This window comes from Ursus arctos, unplaced genomic scaffold (genome assembly GCF_023065955.2).
Source record: "Ursus arctos isolate Adak ecotype North America unplaced genomic scaffold, UrsArc2.0 scaffold_21, whole genome shotgun sequence".
NCBI lineage: Eukaryota > Metazoa > Chordata > Mammalia > Carnivora > Ursidae > Ursus > Ursus arctos.
This window is the reverse complement of record NW_026622886.1, coordinates 39,603,617-39,621,489: the sequence shown is the minus strand read 5'-3', so window position 1 is coordinate 39,621,489 and position 17,873 is coordinate 39,603,617. Positions and strand designations below refer to the sequence as shown.

The 17,873-nt window shown below is 32.5% G+C and overlaps 1 protein-coding gene across 4 annotated transcripts in view; it reads left to right on the top strand.

Annotated features, from left to right (window-relative positions):
- CPSF6 (cleavage and polyadenylation specific factor 6) overlaps positions 1–17,159 on the top strand; it is a 33,845-nt gene extending 16,686 nt beyond the window's left edge. For 2 of the 4 annotated variants that reach the window (XM_026500064.4, XM_026500062.4), the window contains 4 exons: positions 2,346–2,461; positions 2,964–3,117; positions 5,376–5,571; positions 12,313–17,159. In XM_026500064.4, the coding sequence (XP_026355849.1) occupies positions 2,346–2,461; positions 2,964–3,117; positions 5,376–5,565 (460 nt within the window). In that variant the 3' untranslated portion in view covers positions 5,566–5,571; positions 12,313–17,159. The remainder of the gene's footprint in view (positions 1–2,345; positions 2,462–2,963; positions 3,118–5,375; positions 5,572–12,312) is intronic. The other 2 variants (XM_026500063.4, XM_026500065.4) reach the window with 1 other exon arrangement.
- Positions 17,160–17,873: the final 714 nt, after the last annotated feature.

The following is a 17,873-nucleotide window of genomic DNA, read 5'->3' as shown; positions in this document are numbered from 1 at the left end:
GTTAGTATGTATTGATGACAGTAGAGTTGGTGTATTTGATTGGTAAAAGATATTCCACACTCTCATCACTTAAGTTTTTGTTTGCTTTTTTTAAATTATGGCCTTTTCCCCGATATTTCATTTTCTGTATTGTTTTCTCTTGTTAGAAGAGGCAGTATCGTATGGTGAAAGACATACAAAACAGCATTGGGAATAATCTACCTCTGCCACTTAATAAAGCTGCATGATTTAGAGCAAGTCACTAATCCTGGGGGTTCATTTTCATTATTTTTTAAGGTAAAAGAGGTTAAGAAAGATAATTTAAGTGAGCAGATGGGATTCCCTAAGCTACTTTTAAGATTTTAAAATGGATCTCACTTACCATTGGTGATACTACACAGAGCACCAAAGTTTCTTCATTTTAGGAATTAGATCAGTTTCTTATATGGGTACTATTGATTATCTCATGCTGATCAGGAGTCCTGAGTAGCAAATTACCAACTTTTATTTAAAATGGGAACATTCAATAATTTATAAGTGTATTTAGTTAGACAAAGGCTTATAAAACAGTTTTTGTGGAAATTAAAATAATTAATGGTGATCCTTGGAGAAGAGCTGGGTGGAAACACTATTGAAGGTCATTTGAAAGTCATTTAAAAACTATCCATAACTCAAAACATAATTTAGAGAGCTAGGTTTATAATCTCTAGGAACTATTTGAATTTGCCCCCTTTAATTTCTTCCTGAGTTTATATTTTTAAACTATCACTGTTAAACTGCTTTGTATTTCATTTTGTCTGATAATGTCCTGAAGGAATGGATTTGAGAATCTGCCTAATTCCATGCAATTGCACAGGCACATGGCAATAAATTCGATGTTGTAAGCAAAGTCCATTGACCATTATCTATTCGTAGAGGTTGCATGACTGTCAGAAATGCTGTTTGGGGGCACCTGGGTTGGCTCAGTTGGTTAAGTGTCTGCCTTCGGCTCAGGTCATGATTTCAGGGTCCTGGGTTCGAGCCCGAAGTCAGGCTCCCTGCTTAGTTGAGAGCCTGCTTCTCCCTCTCCATCTGCCCCACCCCCACCCACCCCACTTGTGCTTGCTCTATCTCAAGTAAATAAATAAAATCTTTTTTTAAAAATACTTTTTTTAAAGAAAACTATTAGAACTGCTGAAGTATAACTTCTGTTCACTTTAATTCCAATGAGTGAATTCGTATTAAGTGTTCACCTTTAGTATAGAAGAGTGGGTTATGTGACTTGGTTTGACTCTTTAAAATTTGAGTTTCATATCTTTTTCCTAACATAATAGGATTTTTGCAGTATTACGTTTTCAAGAGTGGGTTGATGGTTATTAATGACTAATTTTTAATTGAAGATTAGAGAAAACTCATACATGGGATTTTTTTTTTTTAAGAGGGATAGGATGGGCACAAGTCACAGCATTTAGTTGAAATTATACTTGTATTTTGAACAACTTGTAATTTGCTTAGGATGTTTATAAAGTTTGGGGAATAACAGTAATACCTTGAAAGCATGCAAAAGATAGATTAACTCTTTTCTCTTTTCATTGGGATGAACTGCTACTGCCTCCCTCAACTCAGTGTCCTACGTAGTAACTAGTAACTCAGATGGCAAAAAGCTTTCTTTTTCCTATACTGTACATTGTACAGCTTTTTCTTTTTTTATTGAAATATAGTTGACACACAATGTACATGTATAATTTTTAAAGTTGTCAAGCAGCTTCCGAAAATTTTGGCACTTATTTTTTTCAACAGTTGTTTATACTTACTATCTTTTATTTGCCAGATACTCTTCTGGGGATTCAGGGGCAAACAAGATGGTCTAAGATCTTGTACCCGCCTGAGGTTCTGTTAGTTAATCAGACATTTGTTATCTTGTTGTGAGTTGGGCCTTGTGCCTAGAGGATCCAAACATAAATGTAACCAAATTCCTTAATCATGTAGGGCTGTATTTTTTGTTGCCATCATTTAAAAATATATATAAGTAAAAGATATAATGATATATCACTATCATATATATTCATCAGAACAGTTTATTATTATATCTGTTTTTGTGTGACTCTGAAAAATATTATATTGTAGATATGTAAATACATTATTTCTGGCCTCCAGAAAGACAGGGATTCTAAGTTGCTACTTTATTTCGCCTGAAAGATAGTGGTATAAGAGAATTTTGCTTAGACTAGTTCTCTTTGTAGGATAAATAGTATGCTTCATTCTGGAAAAATAACTACTAGCTCTGAGACACTTGTCAAAAGCAACTAGTATGAATTGTTTTATACTGTTAGGACTAACTTAGAAAATTTGTTGAGTACAATTTAAGATTTATTTTTATTTTATAGGGAAATGGATACTGCAAGAACGCCATTGAGTGAAGCTGAGTTTGAAGAAATCATGAATAGAAATAGGGCAATCTCAAGCAGTGCTATTTCAAGAGCTGTGTCTGATGCCAGTGCTGGTTTGTATATTTCTTCCTGTATTAATATTTCTTATTTATGTTATTAGGAATGACCTAAAACTATGTGCAATCTTGAAGATTGGTCATTTGCATGTAGTACTTAAAGTCATATTCCCAAATCATACCTGTGTTTATTTAAAAGACATCGAAGGAAACTATGCGTCACACTAATGACAAGAGCCATAATTTAAAATTTTTACGTGTAGATTTAAGTTTTAGTCCTTATATTTAATGGCTTAAATTTGATTCTCATATTTTAAATATGATTCTCATATTACTATAGCTGCTTTACACAGCTGTAATAGTAACAAATTGTGCTAATTTCATACACATAATAAAAGCGTTTTCCAAATGGTGAAACACTAAAAAAATTAAGACATCTTCTGTAGTTTAATTTTAGCGGTCTTTTATAAAATGCTTTATTACTCTTAACCCCAAGTGGTTTGGTGGTATTTTGGAAACAATTTATTTGATTTCAGCCCCCTCTCCTTTCCCTCATTAGGTGATTATGGGAGTGCTATTGAGACATTGGTGACTGCAATTTCTTTAATTAAACAATCCAAAGTATCTGCTGATGATCGTTGCAAAGTTCTCATTAGCTCTTTGCAAGATTGCCTTCATGGAATTGAATCCAAGTCTTATGGTTCTGGATCAAGGTAGAACTTTCCTGTCTCATGTCTATTTAAAACGGTTACTTTACAAATAGAAAAAATACTGTGTTTGGGACTTTAAAATAGGACTTTGATTTTACTTGTTACTGTTTATGAAACAGCTAGAGTAACTTTTTTTTCTTTTTTTACATTCAATCAAATGTCAGGTGTTTGCTTGCTTTTAAAACCCTTCAGATGTTTCCAGTTACTCTTAGAATAAGATTGTAAAAATTGAGGCACTGGGTAATACCCGCCTGTCTTTTCAGCCTCGTTGTGTACCTCACCCCTTTCCCACTATTCTCTAGTCATAGTGGTCTCCCTTCTCTTCCCCTTGATACATCAATACTTAATCACCTCACTGGTTTTATACTTGGTATTCCTTCTGCTGGGAGCCCTTTTCCCTGGCTCTTCACATAGCTGGCTTCTTACTCTTCATGCCTCAACTCAATCTAACTTCTAGGAGAGGTCTTCTCCTAGGTTTTTCTGTCATATTTTTCTTTTTATTTCTTCGATAGTACTTAGAATATTCATAGTACTTTCCATAGTCTTTTTTTTTTTAAGATTTTATTTTTTTGAGGGGGAGGTTAGAGGAGGAGGGAAAGAATCCCAAGCAGACTCTGTGCTGAGCACAGAGCCTGACATGGGGCTCAGTCTTGTAACCCTGAGATCATGACCTGAGCTGAAACCAAGAGACCCTTAACCGACTGAGCCAGCCAGGCATCCCTATTTATTATTATTGCACATTTGTTTTCACTAGAACAGATGTTGGAAGATGGAAGGGGCCTTACCTGTCCTCTTCACTACAGTATTTCTAATGACTAAACAGTGTTCGGTACAGAATAGGTGCTAAATAAATATTTCTTTTTTTTATTTTTTATTTATTTTTTTTTTTAAAGATTTTTATTTATTTATTCGACAGAGACAGAGACAGCCAGCGAGAGAGAGAACACAGGCAGGGGGAGCAGGAGAGGAAGAAGCAGGCTCACAGCAGAGGAGCCTGATGTGGGGCTCGATCCCATAACGCCAGGATCACGCCCTGAGCCGGAGGCAGACGCTTTAACCGCTATGCCACCCAGGCGCCCCTAAATAAATATTTCTTTGAACAAGGGAGTTAATGAGTAAATGATCTGTTCTCAGTTTTCTAATTAGGTAATTCCTTTTTTTAGCATTGCAGCTAACCTTGAAATTTTACGTATTTTATTTTAAAGATTTTATTTATTTATTTGAGAGAGAGTGTGTGCGTGCACAAGCATGGGGAGAGACAGGCAGAGGAAGAGGGAGAAGCAGGTTCCCTGCTGAGCAGGGAACCCAATGTGGGACTTGATCCCAGGGCTCTGGAATCATGACCTAAGCTGAAGGCAGACGCTTAACTGACTGAGCCACCCAGGTGCCCCTGGTTTATTTTTGAAGGCAGCTCATGAAACATTTCTTTTTATTGAATAACAATGTGAATTGTATCCCAATATTTTCTAGTGGTCATAAGTGCTGAGTTTTGAACTCTGCTTCTCACCATGTTCCCCAGGTCCCTGTCACACATCCGTGCAGCAAACATATATAAGAAAATTTCTTAGTGGAGTAGGACTTACGATGAATCATATTTGGGATACTTACAAATGTAAAATTGATACTTAGATATAAGTTTAGGTCACCTGTTAATGGGTGGTAATTTTTATGTATTTAAGTCTCATAATTTCATGAATTTTATGTCTAAAAAACTACCTTCTGTACAGTCTTTAGTTTGAAACAGCTTGTCCTTTGAAAATTTTTCTCCTTTACCTTTCTGTTTTTTGTTCAGTAAATATTACATGTCTGTTTTAGGCTATTAGATGTTATAGCAGATACGATGTATTGCCCCAGTGTGTCTGGTTCCCAGTTTGGGGGTGAATATTTTAAAAAATGGGATTTCTGGGGCGCCTGGGTGGCGCAGTCGTTAAGTGTCTGCCTTCGGCTCAGGGCGTGATCCCAGCATTCTGGGATCGAGCCCCACAGCAGGCTCCTCCACTGGGAGCCTGCTTCTTCCTCTCCCACTCGCCCTGCCTGTGTTCCCTCTCTCTCTGGCTGTCTCTCTTTGTCAAATAAATAAATAAAATCTTCAAAAAAAAAAAGGGGGATTTTTATTCATGCTTGTTGGTGAATTGGTAAATCATTATTGGAATTTCAGGATATGCTAAGTCTAAACTAGATTTGTAAAGAAGTTTTTCCTTGGGTACTTTTAAACACTGCTATCCACTTACAGAGAGCATTAATCCAGTAATTTCTTTTAGAAGACGTGAACGATCAAGAGAGAGGGACCATAGTAGATCACGAGAAAAGAGTCGGCGTCATAAATCCCGTAGTAGAGATCGTCATGATGATTATTATAGAGAGAGAAGCAGAGAGCGAGAGAGACACCGGGACCGGGACCGAGATCGGGACCGAGAACGGGACCGAGAACGCGAGTATCGTCATCGTTAGAAGAAGGTGGGTATTCCTTGTTCCTGTTATATTTAGCATATGTGTTATTAACAGTAATTATAACTCCAAGGCTATCGTTTATACAGTATAAACCTACATTTTAAGTGGTCCAACTACTTGTTCTGAATTTAATCTTCTGGAAACATCTGAGACAAATGACAGGTGAGTAATGACAGGTAAAAAAAAATTTTGACCTTTTATCCTTGAATATTGTATTGCTGAGTTAAAACTTTGAGATTGTTAATGGTCTTAAGAAAGCAAGAAAACAATCAAGAGGACTCATGTCTACTTCTAAAATCTAAAAATTGGAATTGTCTTAATTATATAGATAGTTTGTATGTAATTTGAAATATAAAATACAGGAAGTTAATTCATATATATATACGTATATACATACATACATACATACATATATATATGAAATGTGCTTGGACTTTTAAAAGTAAATCGAAAGTTTCTCTCCTTGAACTAACTCCCTAAAACTTTTAAAGAAAATCTAACACTATAATAGCTTATAATACAGGAAGATGGTTTCTCAGCATTGAAAGAGCTTTTGTACTTTAAAAAAATACTCTTTAGAAAAGACACTTTTACTGGCATCTGGTTTTTGTTTTAAAATAAAAGAAACCATATCCTTTAATTTGCGAAGAAGATATGAAACTTAATTAAAATGGATTCAGGGTACTCCATATCTAAGAATTTTAAATTGTATCAAATCATGCATCCCAGGTTAGAATAACCTTGAAATAATTTTCTTTGATGTTTCATTCATAAACCATAATCATTGTGTCTTTTTTTCTGTATTTTAAAACTATTTCTTGTGTACATTTTTCATAAAGCGGGAAGTTGTCTGTTTATACTTCATTTTCACGTGTAATTTTATTTTTATATTTGTGAACAGCATTTATTCATGTGAAAAGTAGGGGGAGGGCACTATGAGGCTTGTGCATGTGACACGAAGGTTATTCTGTAAACAAATAATTTTTCTTTATATGTTGGTGGCATATCCAAATTAAATTAGGCTAAAACAAACCCCTTATAGGTAACTACTCTACACAATTATTTTCCATAATCATGGGAAACACTGAAAATTTAGTCGTGGTAATTGTTAGTATTTAAATTGTCATGGGCAAAACCAAAGACTATCAAGTGTATGTAATTCTGTGACAGAATAGCAGTTTCTTTAACTATAATAGGTATATTTTAGCAAATGAGATCCTTTTTGAATAATACTATTTATAAAATAAACATGTAAGTCTTATTTTTATGGTACATTAGCTATTACATTATTTACAGTTTTATGGGCTATTTGAAGTGAAAGGCGAGTTTTAATACTTTCCTAGCATTTCGAACATGCATCTTAAATTATTTATCAAAACCTTAATTTTAAAATAGTTTTCCATGTATTGTATTTCAGAAGTTAATGTAAATCTCAAAACACCTAGTATGAAGCATAACATCTCTTACTTTAAAACTGAGCTTATTGAAATTAATACTGTTTTTGGATGTAAGGATTAAATGTTGTGTCATGTAAATCTAAACACTAAATTTTAAAGATGTAGTTTTTTCCCCCCCTTGGGTTGAACAAATCTTAATCCCATTTTATGAAAAAATTCTCAGTGTCCATCAGTTGTTTAAGGTGAATGGCCAACTTATTACTTGAATGCTTAACTATATCAGCCATTTCGTTTATAGTAAGGTCAGGTTCTGCACATTATATTTTTATTTAGACTTTGCCAGTTATCTACAAGCTTTTAATTATTGAAGGCATGATAACAAAACTTTCATACATTTTTAATTAATCTTCAAGATTGGATGTGCCCATCAAGGGGCTTCTGAACCAGATTATACCAAAGTTAATTAATGAGTTTTCTTCCTGGTTTTAGTTAAACTAGCATAGTTAGCCAAGTAAACGCCTTGAAAAGTCCATTGTTAATTTTAAATACTTTGAATTAACTAACATTACATTCCAGTAATGGGTACACCTAACTATATCATGGCTTGAGTTTCATTACATTCAGACATTAACTATGAATTCCTAACTTGCAAACTATTGTTGACATTTTTTCTTAATCACTGATGTGTACCATACCAAAATTCCCATGTTTTGTTTGTACATTAATCAGAATTGAGTTGTAATATTGTTATGTGCCTTCATCCAAGCAAAATTTTAACATAAGCATTTCTAGGGCAAAAAATTCTGTTATCCTGGAATATTGTACCTTTGCTATACCAAACAGTATTTGTTGCGGATGTAGATGTGAATTTACAGGGTTGGGAGCTAGGATTAAATATATTCAAGTGAAAAACTTTTAAACAAACAAAAAAAACTATCTGCACATTAACTATTATCGTAATAGGGTCTGTCGACCTTTTTAGAAGTTTTTAAAATATGAGTCCTTTTGAGCTTTCATGTAAATCTTAAATGGACTAAATGGAATACAAGTAACTTGGAAGTTAACATGAATGTCAGTAAGCGTGTATATAAATAAAACAATAATGTAATTTATTATTTAAGTGATGAATGGCTAAAAGGGCAAGTTCTTAATTTAACTGGAATCTTAATGATGTTGGCAAGCTGTTAATGTCTGTCCCATCTTAATTTTTTTTGTGTTTGAACTGTTGGTAATGTTAATTGCATTCTCTCATTTAAAATATGTATTAATTTTTCTAAAAACATCCAGTATCTAAGTTCAAGTAGGTAATATTTTAATGGGAATATCAGTATTGTAAATTTTCAGTATGTAAATACATTGTATTTCATATTCTGTAATTTCTGCCTCTATTCTCAGACCACTCTGAGCAAAACAAAAGTAGTTCAGTGTTTTAAGATTGTACACTTCTTACAGAAATAATTTTACTTTCACAGTTACTTTCTTTTAGATTGCATTCCTCTTATTACTTGTTTGGAACAATGCCACACAACAGATTTCTGTAAATGATTTAGTTTTTCTTTGTGTACAAAGAGTAATGAGTCCAAAATATTTTTTAATATACTCTTTATTCATGCTTTTTCTCTCCCTGAAATATGAGGTTTTACATATTTTCAAATCATTGTCCATTTCTTCGATTAAATTTTTAAGCATCTTGTGTGGAATATGGATTAAATAACTACACTTTGTTGTAAGACTTACCATAGATACCATAATCTTAGGTTGTGGTGTTATTGCACGAGATTTAGTGTGCTTTGCATTCTTTATTTAGTTTATAGTTTTTCGTTAATTTGAGAAAAACAAAAAAAGCCAAAAGAATAAAAAGTTCTTTTTTTATATGCTAAGATTTAGTGTTACTTTGAGGCCAACGTGAAAATTAAGTTCTCTTAATTATCCAATGAATGATACTGGTGGTAATGGTATTTAAAAATTATTTCTGCAACTCTTAGGTCATCTGAGATCTGCCTAGTATTATCCAGCCTTGTGTTTGTGTTTTCCCATATACCCTAACTGCTGTGCTTCATCCCGATATGCTAGTTCTCACTTCTTTTGCTCCAAGTTTCCTTGCTTTTAATATTTGTGAAACCTGACTACACAGCTATCTTAGTTGAAGTGACAGGAGGATAGGAAGTACTCCCTTGAATGGATGTATAGCGTGTTTTTTGCTCACTGTGGTTTAAGAATGGGTTTTGTTTACAAATGATTAATGTTCCCTGTTAAAAGAAAATTCAGTGCCAATGTGAGTCACCTTGCTCTCACCTTCATCTCAGTGTGAAATTTACTACCATTGTTTCAGTTTGTAAATTAGATCACTTTGAATAACTAATGTTTTGAATGAATATTTAGTTAGCATGGTTTTAAAGAAAACCTAATAACCAAAAAAGGGTAAGTGTGCCATATATGCTATCCAAATTTACTAATTTGCCTTCTGTGGTAGGGTATTCTTAATCCTCACAGGAAATTCTAAATCACTTAAATAGCTTATTTTGAAATGTCCATTTTGTGAAATTTGGGGGACAAAGATGAGTTTTCCTTGACTGTGGTGAAGTTTATAGTGAACTGCCTAGAGCATCCATCTTGTATATACATGTTTTATAGTGTAATGAAAGACTTTAGTTAAAATGAGGTAAGGTAAGTACTATGTCCACAGATAGAAAGAAGGAAATACCAAATGTTGTGGTAGTAAGGGAATTTTTGTAAATATCTGCAATAAACAGAATTTTTATGTACAATGTTTTAGTCAATGCAAGAAGGAATTTTGATTTACAAGAGTTGACTTATATTCAGAATCTTCTATTTCTTTTGCCCACTCCATCCTCATTCCTCTCATTAAGGAGAAATTTTCAGAAAAGTGAAGTTTATTTCACTGAGTTAATAGAAGCACATCTCTAAATGTGTATTAGAGTTCTTTCAATTCAATATTCATTTAATTCTTTTAATTCAATATTAATGTGAAAACCTGTGAAAGAGCCATATCAAAAATATATTTGAACCTTACTAGAAAGGTGAATTGGCCATGAGTTTAGAAATACTGATGCTAACGAATTTACTTAAGTTTCTAACAGAAATGCTCATAATTTGAGTTGTTAGAATTGGCTTGATCTTACATTATCTCAAAATACAGGTGCTTCTCTGTATTGAAATTTTACTTAGTGCTTACTTTGTAGACTTCATTAAAGAGCTGTAGATTCCATTTTTCTTAGTTTTTTAACAAGTGTTTACATAGATCTTTTTATAACTGATAGCTAAAACAAGTTAATTGTGTGACTTTGACATTAACATATTCGACTAAATGGTATTCTGAAAACATGAGCATTGAATGTATGTCACTTTTAAGCTTTTTTGATATCTTTGTTTATGTAGATGTCTACCTAGAAATTTGAGAGTATAATATGGGATTGGATTATTGGAAATGGGTTGTATTGCCTTCAAATTTGCTTCCGTTTGAGTTTGTAAAATTTGTATTTCCAAATGATAAATGTAAAGTGTTTAGAAAGAGAAATAAAAACTGTCAGACAACCCCCCAGATTTTATGTCTGTATGGTGAAAATGAGGGACTTCTTAATAGTAAAGATCTATGAAGTATAATCGAGCAAAAGATGAGTGCATTTGTCCTGCAAAAAGATGTGTGTTATAATTTCACAAACAGGATTCTCTGCAGAAAAAGTAGTAAAATTCTCCTTTGGAGTGATGAATAAGAATAAGTTGCAGTGTATGCCATATGTTTTTTGGAAGGATTGGGTATTTTTTGCTCACTGTGACTTTAAATAATTTTTCCCTCTTTAATGACCAGATCTCTCTTTCTCTCTCACATCACAACAAAAAGGTTAAGGAGATAACATACTTTTGCAGTAATATTTATGACTTTCCTAGTAGTGCGTCTTTTCAGGTTAGAACATATTCCTTATCTTTCTTTAATACCAGTTTTTAAAAATACATTGCAAGGAATAACAATAAAACCTATGAAAGCTACCTTTCTAGATTTTTTTCCCATGAAATAATTCCACCTAAAGCTTCATCAACATAAGATAAAGGTACAATAAAAGGTAACATTTGAAGTGGCTTAAGTATCTCACTGAAAAATATTGGCAAATAGAAACTATTTAAAAGAGAAAGTCCAGGATTAAAACATCTAGTTTTTTGGGGGCTCTTTGGGGGGTTTTTTGTTTGTTTTTTTTTTCTTTTGCAGTTGTAAAATTTAGGTTTTTACTGCTAGGCAATGTGAATGCATATATGTATTGATGCTCTTAAGATGCTTACAGCCTAGTTGGGGAGGAAAGGACAAAATATAACATTTTATAGTTGTGACAGAATATGAATTACTCTTAATTACAAAGCAGAAAGTATTTTCCAATTACTTTTATGGCAAGAATATCACTAAATATTGTGCCCTTTACCTCTTACTACATCATCTTATTAAAATGCTCTCTTGGAATTTATATTTTAAATATCTGGTGTTTCAGTGATCACTTACATGCAAGTTAATTGAATGTTTCTTTTGTGAACCTCTACCTGAAGTTTGCATATTTTTGTATTCTTGAAATTTTAGTTTATCAAATTTACTGTTTTTTTTTTCTTTGTGTGAGTTTTCAATGAAATTTATCATTGTAGATTCTATAGCTTGTTTTTGGTTAGCTTATATATTACATTAGTTATTTCAATATAGGTGGAATAGAGTGAAAGTAAAGTAAATGTTTTAAACTTGTATTATGTCTAAAGATTTGTACGTGGATGTCATATTTATTTAAATGTGCATACTGAGCTATATATAAATTTTATTTATAAATTTTGTAACATGAAAGTTTGATTTATAACATTTGCAGAAGTTCCTGTATGCTGTCAAATAAATACAACTAATTTGTAAAATAATTAATTGCATTTTATATTCAGTTCACATTTGTTAATGGGTTCTTTAGAATTGATATGTGGGTGAATGAAAAATATTTACATTAAAACCATTCAAGCATTTTTCCATTTATTTTTGTAGTATGCATACTTTAGAAAATGAGTTATAAATGTTTCCATCATCACAGAAACAGCAGCTGCTATATTTTCATCTCTGTTCCAGTCATTAAATTAATAAGGCAGTAATAACTAAGAAGAATGAAATCAGAATGTCTCGGTTTTAATCAGCACATAAATTGGGAGCATTTCTCCACCATAAAGGCAGCTACTGTTTCAGTCAATGCTTATTGTGTTAGAATACGTAACAGTGAAGTAGATGCACGACTTGTGTATGTATAGTTAAGCCAGCGTTTTTCTGTGTATTATGGGGAATAGCAAAATCTACATCACAAATTTTGACACATTACAGCTGAAGGAAGAGGAACACCTTCCAAGACAAAACAGTCTTCATGGGGGAAAAATGACGCTTGTCCAGCAGTTTGCTTCTTGTGATTGAACTGAACCTGTAAGGATTCATGGATAAAATGAACAGGAATAGATCTGAATAAAGCAAATCTGCATAAATGGTAACCAGTAGCTCTACTTTTATTTTTTATGTTGCTTAACTGTTTTATTTGAAGGAAACCTGTGTGATTTAAAAAGTTAATAGCTTTTGCAACTTTATTACTGGTTATATACATTTGGCCATTATAATGTGCAAGCAATTGGAAAAAAACGTCAAGTAAATGCTTGTTTTTATAGTAGTTTGTTCTTGTTAAAAATGTTCATATGATAATGTCTGTAAACAGCACCACTTTGATTACAATAGATGTAGTGTTGTAATAAACTGTTTAATGGGGCTGATGTGTAAAGCTGTTCAAGTTATTTGATGTTTACACCTCAGGGAAAGTCTTGTGTTCAGCAATATCTAAAGATAATGTTACTATGACATTTATACTGTCCTTTAAAAAAGCATTGCAATAGCGTTTTTGGATATGCACCAATCTAATCTTGGTTCAGTGAATTAAACATACTAATTAAGTGTCTCTTGCCCTTGATTTTGATATTAGAATAGGCGATTACATGGATATTTAATATTTCTATATTCTGCTTTTCTAGCTGTTTTTACCTAGTTAGCTTGTGATTTTGCTGAATGGTATGTAAACTTGTAAAATTTCACAGACATAGCAATTCAGTCAATGTGTTTAGGGGTCAAAAAAAATTTTGTGGTTTTAACATTTTAGTAAAAACCCATACGTTATTTGCTACAGTAATGCAGCTTAATTACAACACAGATGTACTGAAACGCTTAATTGTAAACTGCTAGCATTGAAGAAATATTTTGACAATTCTGATTTGATGCGGCAGTTATTTGCTGTTTTATACTAATAGTGCTTATGGTTTATTTTTGAAGCCATAGGCAGTGTAAATACAGCCGTGCAGCAGACAAATGTGAGTAAGGAGAGCATTAGTTTTATTTTCTGGTTACTATAGATTTTGGAAGGGCGTGATGCTTACTAATATCGAGTTGTATTCTGTATGTGTAATGGGTGACTATAGGTGTACCCTGTCACCACAGTTTAAGGAGTCTTGTGTGTATTCATGCAACCTTTTGATTCATGCTAGAGTGACTTAATCAAAGATTTTTTTCAAATCTGCCATGCATATAGGCCCACATTAAAAGCACTTGGCTAGCATGTGTTCTTAATTGCAAAATTAGCATAGGCAGAGTGTCAACTAGATTAGATACTTTTATAGGAAGGTCATTCCGAATCACTATTTCAGAAATTTGAGTTGAAATCCTAGGCAAGTTAATTTGTTTTTAAGATCTGATTATCTTGGAGCAATCTGGTATATACACATTGGTTTTTTAAAAATATAGCCAAATTTTAGGGCAATGCTTAAAAGTATTTAGGTACCCTGGATATTATGTCATGTGCAACTTGTAGAAACCCTCCAGAGATTTGCACTGCAGTTCTTCACTTTCATTTTGTCCGCTATCATACTAGTTCTCACAGAATTAGCTGTTTCAAAAAGTTATTCATATTATTGCTAGTTTTATTTTAAAACATTTTGTGATTAGACTGTTTGTGCATGGGATCACTGGCGTTTATCAGAACTGTTTGCTCTCAGAAATTTTTCGAGTGTTCTATCTTGTTGAAAATGCAGTTGCCTTTTTAACATTATTTGAGAGTTGTACCAAAATCAGTTTTCTTGTTTTGTGTATAGGTGTTTTGTCATTCCTTAGCTTTTTTATATTTTAATTACAATGCCCTAATGTGAAGAAGTATGGACATAACTATATTACAAGGGAAATTAGTTAATAGTAAGCTTAAAAGGTAAGTAAATGTCCATGAGAATAAGATACTCTCTGACAGTTTTTAAATGGAGTTCTAAAAATCTAACTGCTTGAACTTGAGATGAAACTGGAAATTTTGTACTAATTAAATCATTTATCTTTTCGTTTTTTATCAGTGGAACCCTTTACTTGCTCATTCTATATCACTCTTCTCCCTACGTGGCTGAATTCATTACGTAACTTTTGTTGCAGACAATGTGAGTGTACTAGAGTTGTTTGCTGCTAGTCCATTATTTTTAAGTGTTGTCAGAAGGAAATAACTTTTTGGTTTGACCCATTAATTTTTACAGTCCTCTACCTGATAACACACGAATGTATAGCAGTAAAGGTGAAAATTGTAAGCCTTGTTTTATTCTTCATCTAATGTTATTTGAAAACTCTTTCTTTCTTTTTTTTTTAACATGTAAAAACAATCCAAAGAGAGAAATCATTATATAAACACCAAAAAAAAAAAAAAAAAAACTGAGAGAGAAAGAGAGTTTCAGAGACCTTTTCATTTCTTTTTACTAATAATTGTAGTGGACAAGAAAACAAATTGAGTTTAACGTTAAACCATAGGCTTTTATTAGTGCTATGCGGTCACATTCCTTTCAGCCAGTAGTTACGAATGAGTGATGCAGCACCTCAGTCGTATTGCTTCTGAAGCAACACTTTGAATCGATTGTGCTGCTTTTAGTTAAAGGACATACGTTTTGGAAGGGATATTCCAGTGTAAATTTGGAAGTGTTTATTTTGTCAGTTTTCATAAGCAAGATTTGGAGTAAGTTGCAATGTCTGTTGATCACAGTTTAGCCCATTTAATGGCCCCTTTACCTAGAATATTCTTAAGCAGTTAACTACAATTTGAAGTTCACAGATAACTTATGGATTGTAGCTTAAGGTATTATTTTCATTTAATTCTCCTGTGGAGAATATTGCTTTGTTTTTTACTAGTTTAAGGTCAGTTCTTAAAACAAACACGGGATTTTAATGAATGTTGTATAACATTTTATAGTGAAAGGGGAAAATTGTTGGAGGGGTAAAGACTTTCTCTTTCCCTTATGTATTTAAATGTGCCAATAACCTAAATACATACTGTTTTATACAATGAAATGCTACTATGAGACTTTCTGTTGGAGTGCTCTCAAAATTTTGGTTTTCATACCTGAATGATCATTGCATTTTCTGTATTTTATAAGATGGCTCCAATTTTGTGTTTTAAGCTTTAGCCTGTTATTTTAAGAGGAAGTTTATGTTCTGATTCTTTACTGAGAATACAGTATTGAGAGTCTTAACTGTTTTACAGATAACTGCCTTTTAAATTTTATTCATTAAGTTCATTTGCATCCCATAGCCGTCTGTAAATGTTTCCTGCAGTTGTATGTACTTAAATGCACGCTTATCCATTGTACATAGTAGACATTTTTGTGCTAAAATATATTAAGTGGGATTTTTGTAGCAAAGCATTCTATTTTTCTGTTCTTACTCTGTGTGTGTGTTGTTTTTTTACATTAACCTTCAGTTTAAACACTGGAGTATTTATTTCATTTTTTTAGCAACTTGACTCTTAGAAGCCTTAGACTAATTTTTTAATAAATATTCAACCAAAAATTATAAATTCCTTAAAATGTGGCCTTACATATAGCATTCCTTGTGTTTGTAATGTGAGATTTTTGATTAGAGAAATCAAAAGATTCTGGATTAAAGTTTCATTGTAAGTTGAAATAGAAAATGTGTTAAAATGTCTAGGCTTCTGGGAGGAAGTTCTTATACTCTTCTTTCTCGGCATTAGAAAGAAGCAATATGAATTTTTACAAATATTCAGGCAATTGTATCCAGTTTAGATTGATTTAGGTTTGTCTTAACCAATGTTTCTTTAAAATTTCAGGTTGTTGGCATTCACTCTGAGTATGCAGCTACTGTGGTTTTTGTATGGGACATATAAACACTTGGTTAGGTGTAGACAGATTTTAATGTTTTAAAGACTTCCTGCTATATTAACATATTGTAATAGGAGTCTTAAAATATTAGGTAGAATTTAATTGAAGTCACACAAATCTTGAAATGGTATCAGCGGATAGTAAATACTACAGAAAGTTTTTCATGTGCGAGCATCCTAAAATTTGCCATGGGTGTAAATGTTTTGCATTAATTTCATAATTGGACAGACCCAGCATTTAGTAAAAACATTTCATTTTGAAGATGTGTTCTTTTTGTCACACTGTTACTGCATAACACTTCTCAGCATTCTGTAAGTTAAATTATTTTAAAATACAATGGTGAATTCATGTTTATTTTTTTACTTTGAAAATTGTAGTACTCAGGTGGTATTTAATGGGAAAGGATCCTTGGGGTAAATCATAATGTATTCTAAGGAATGCATCTATAACATTGATGACTTTAGCCTTAAAAAAAGGTCTATTCTTACTCTTTTTCCTCTTCATCCCATGGTATATTAGCAAAGTAGTTTACAGCCTTGTACAGCCTTACAAAGTTGTTTTACAATTTTTAATGGAAAGCCCTTAACAAAAAAATTGTATCATATTACCAGTATCCATGAATTAACTAAATCACGGTTTGTAAATAATTTGTCTAATACCAGAAGGCCAAAGAAAGTCTTAAAATTTTAGCTATTGACTCTGGTGACTTCACAATAAGATTTCTGTGCAAAAGGTAAGGTGATATTTGATCAAATAGACATCTTTTTGGTGTCCATGAGAACTAGACTTCCATATTAGCTTCTATTAAAAAGCTCATTCCATTTTATTAAAATGTTTGTAATTGCAATTTTGTGTTTAATGTTTACTTTGTCTTTTCTTTCTTCAGCATTTAGGTGACTGTTCAGCAGTTTGCTATATGGCCATTGTTGGCCCTAAACTGCACTAGTAACAAGCATGGTATTTATCTTGTATTGAAAATAAAACACAGTTTTGATAATACTTTACAGTTTGTCCTTTTTATTTGGTTTGTAATTTAACCATTGTGTATGGTATGAATAATTCATATCTATTGGCAGTATACAGTATAACAGAAATTGGACTGTTGTCTGTATTTTTCTTTAAGCCAGCCTCCTAGGCAGAGGTTATTTTCTTCTGGATTGAATTGTAATGGTCTTTAAAGCAGATGATACCTAGCTTAAAATTAGGCTTTAGAAACGTAGAACAGTTCTAGGCTGTTTTATTCTCAAACCTAAGGTTCAGAGCACATTATGTTTAGGTTTAGGGGATTATTAACCCTAGTAGACTTGAATCAAATAAAAATGTTTCTAGATTACAGCAAAAATATTTCACCTGCTAGCTTAGAAACAACATAGAATACTTTTAAAACAGTAACAGATTGTGATTTCAATAAGGATTTGTATGCCGGCTCTTACAATCAGGCCCAAGATTTCTCACCTGTAGGCTTCAAAGTATGGCGAAGGTAACAAGTCTATATACAGTAATAACCATTTGAGAAATAATAGTAAATTACTATTCCTAGGATCCCTTTACATGCCTCACTAAAATTGTGGTTCAGGTTTTGTTAGTTTCACTGTTACTCTGTTACATGTTTACATTTTGAAGAAGATTGCATTCATTGATCCACCTTTTGTTGAGTTAATTGAGACTCTTGCAGAGTATTTGAAAGAAATATTATTAGGAACATTTTTTTTT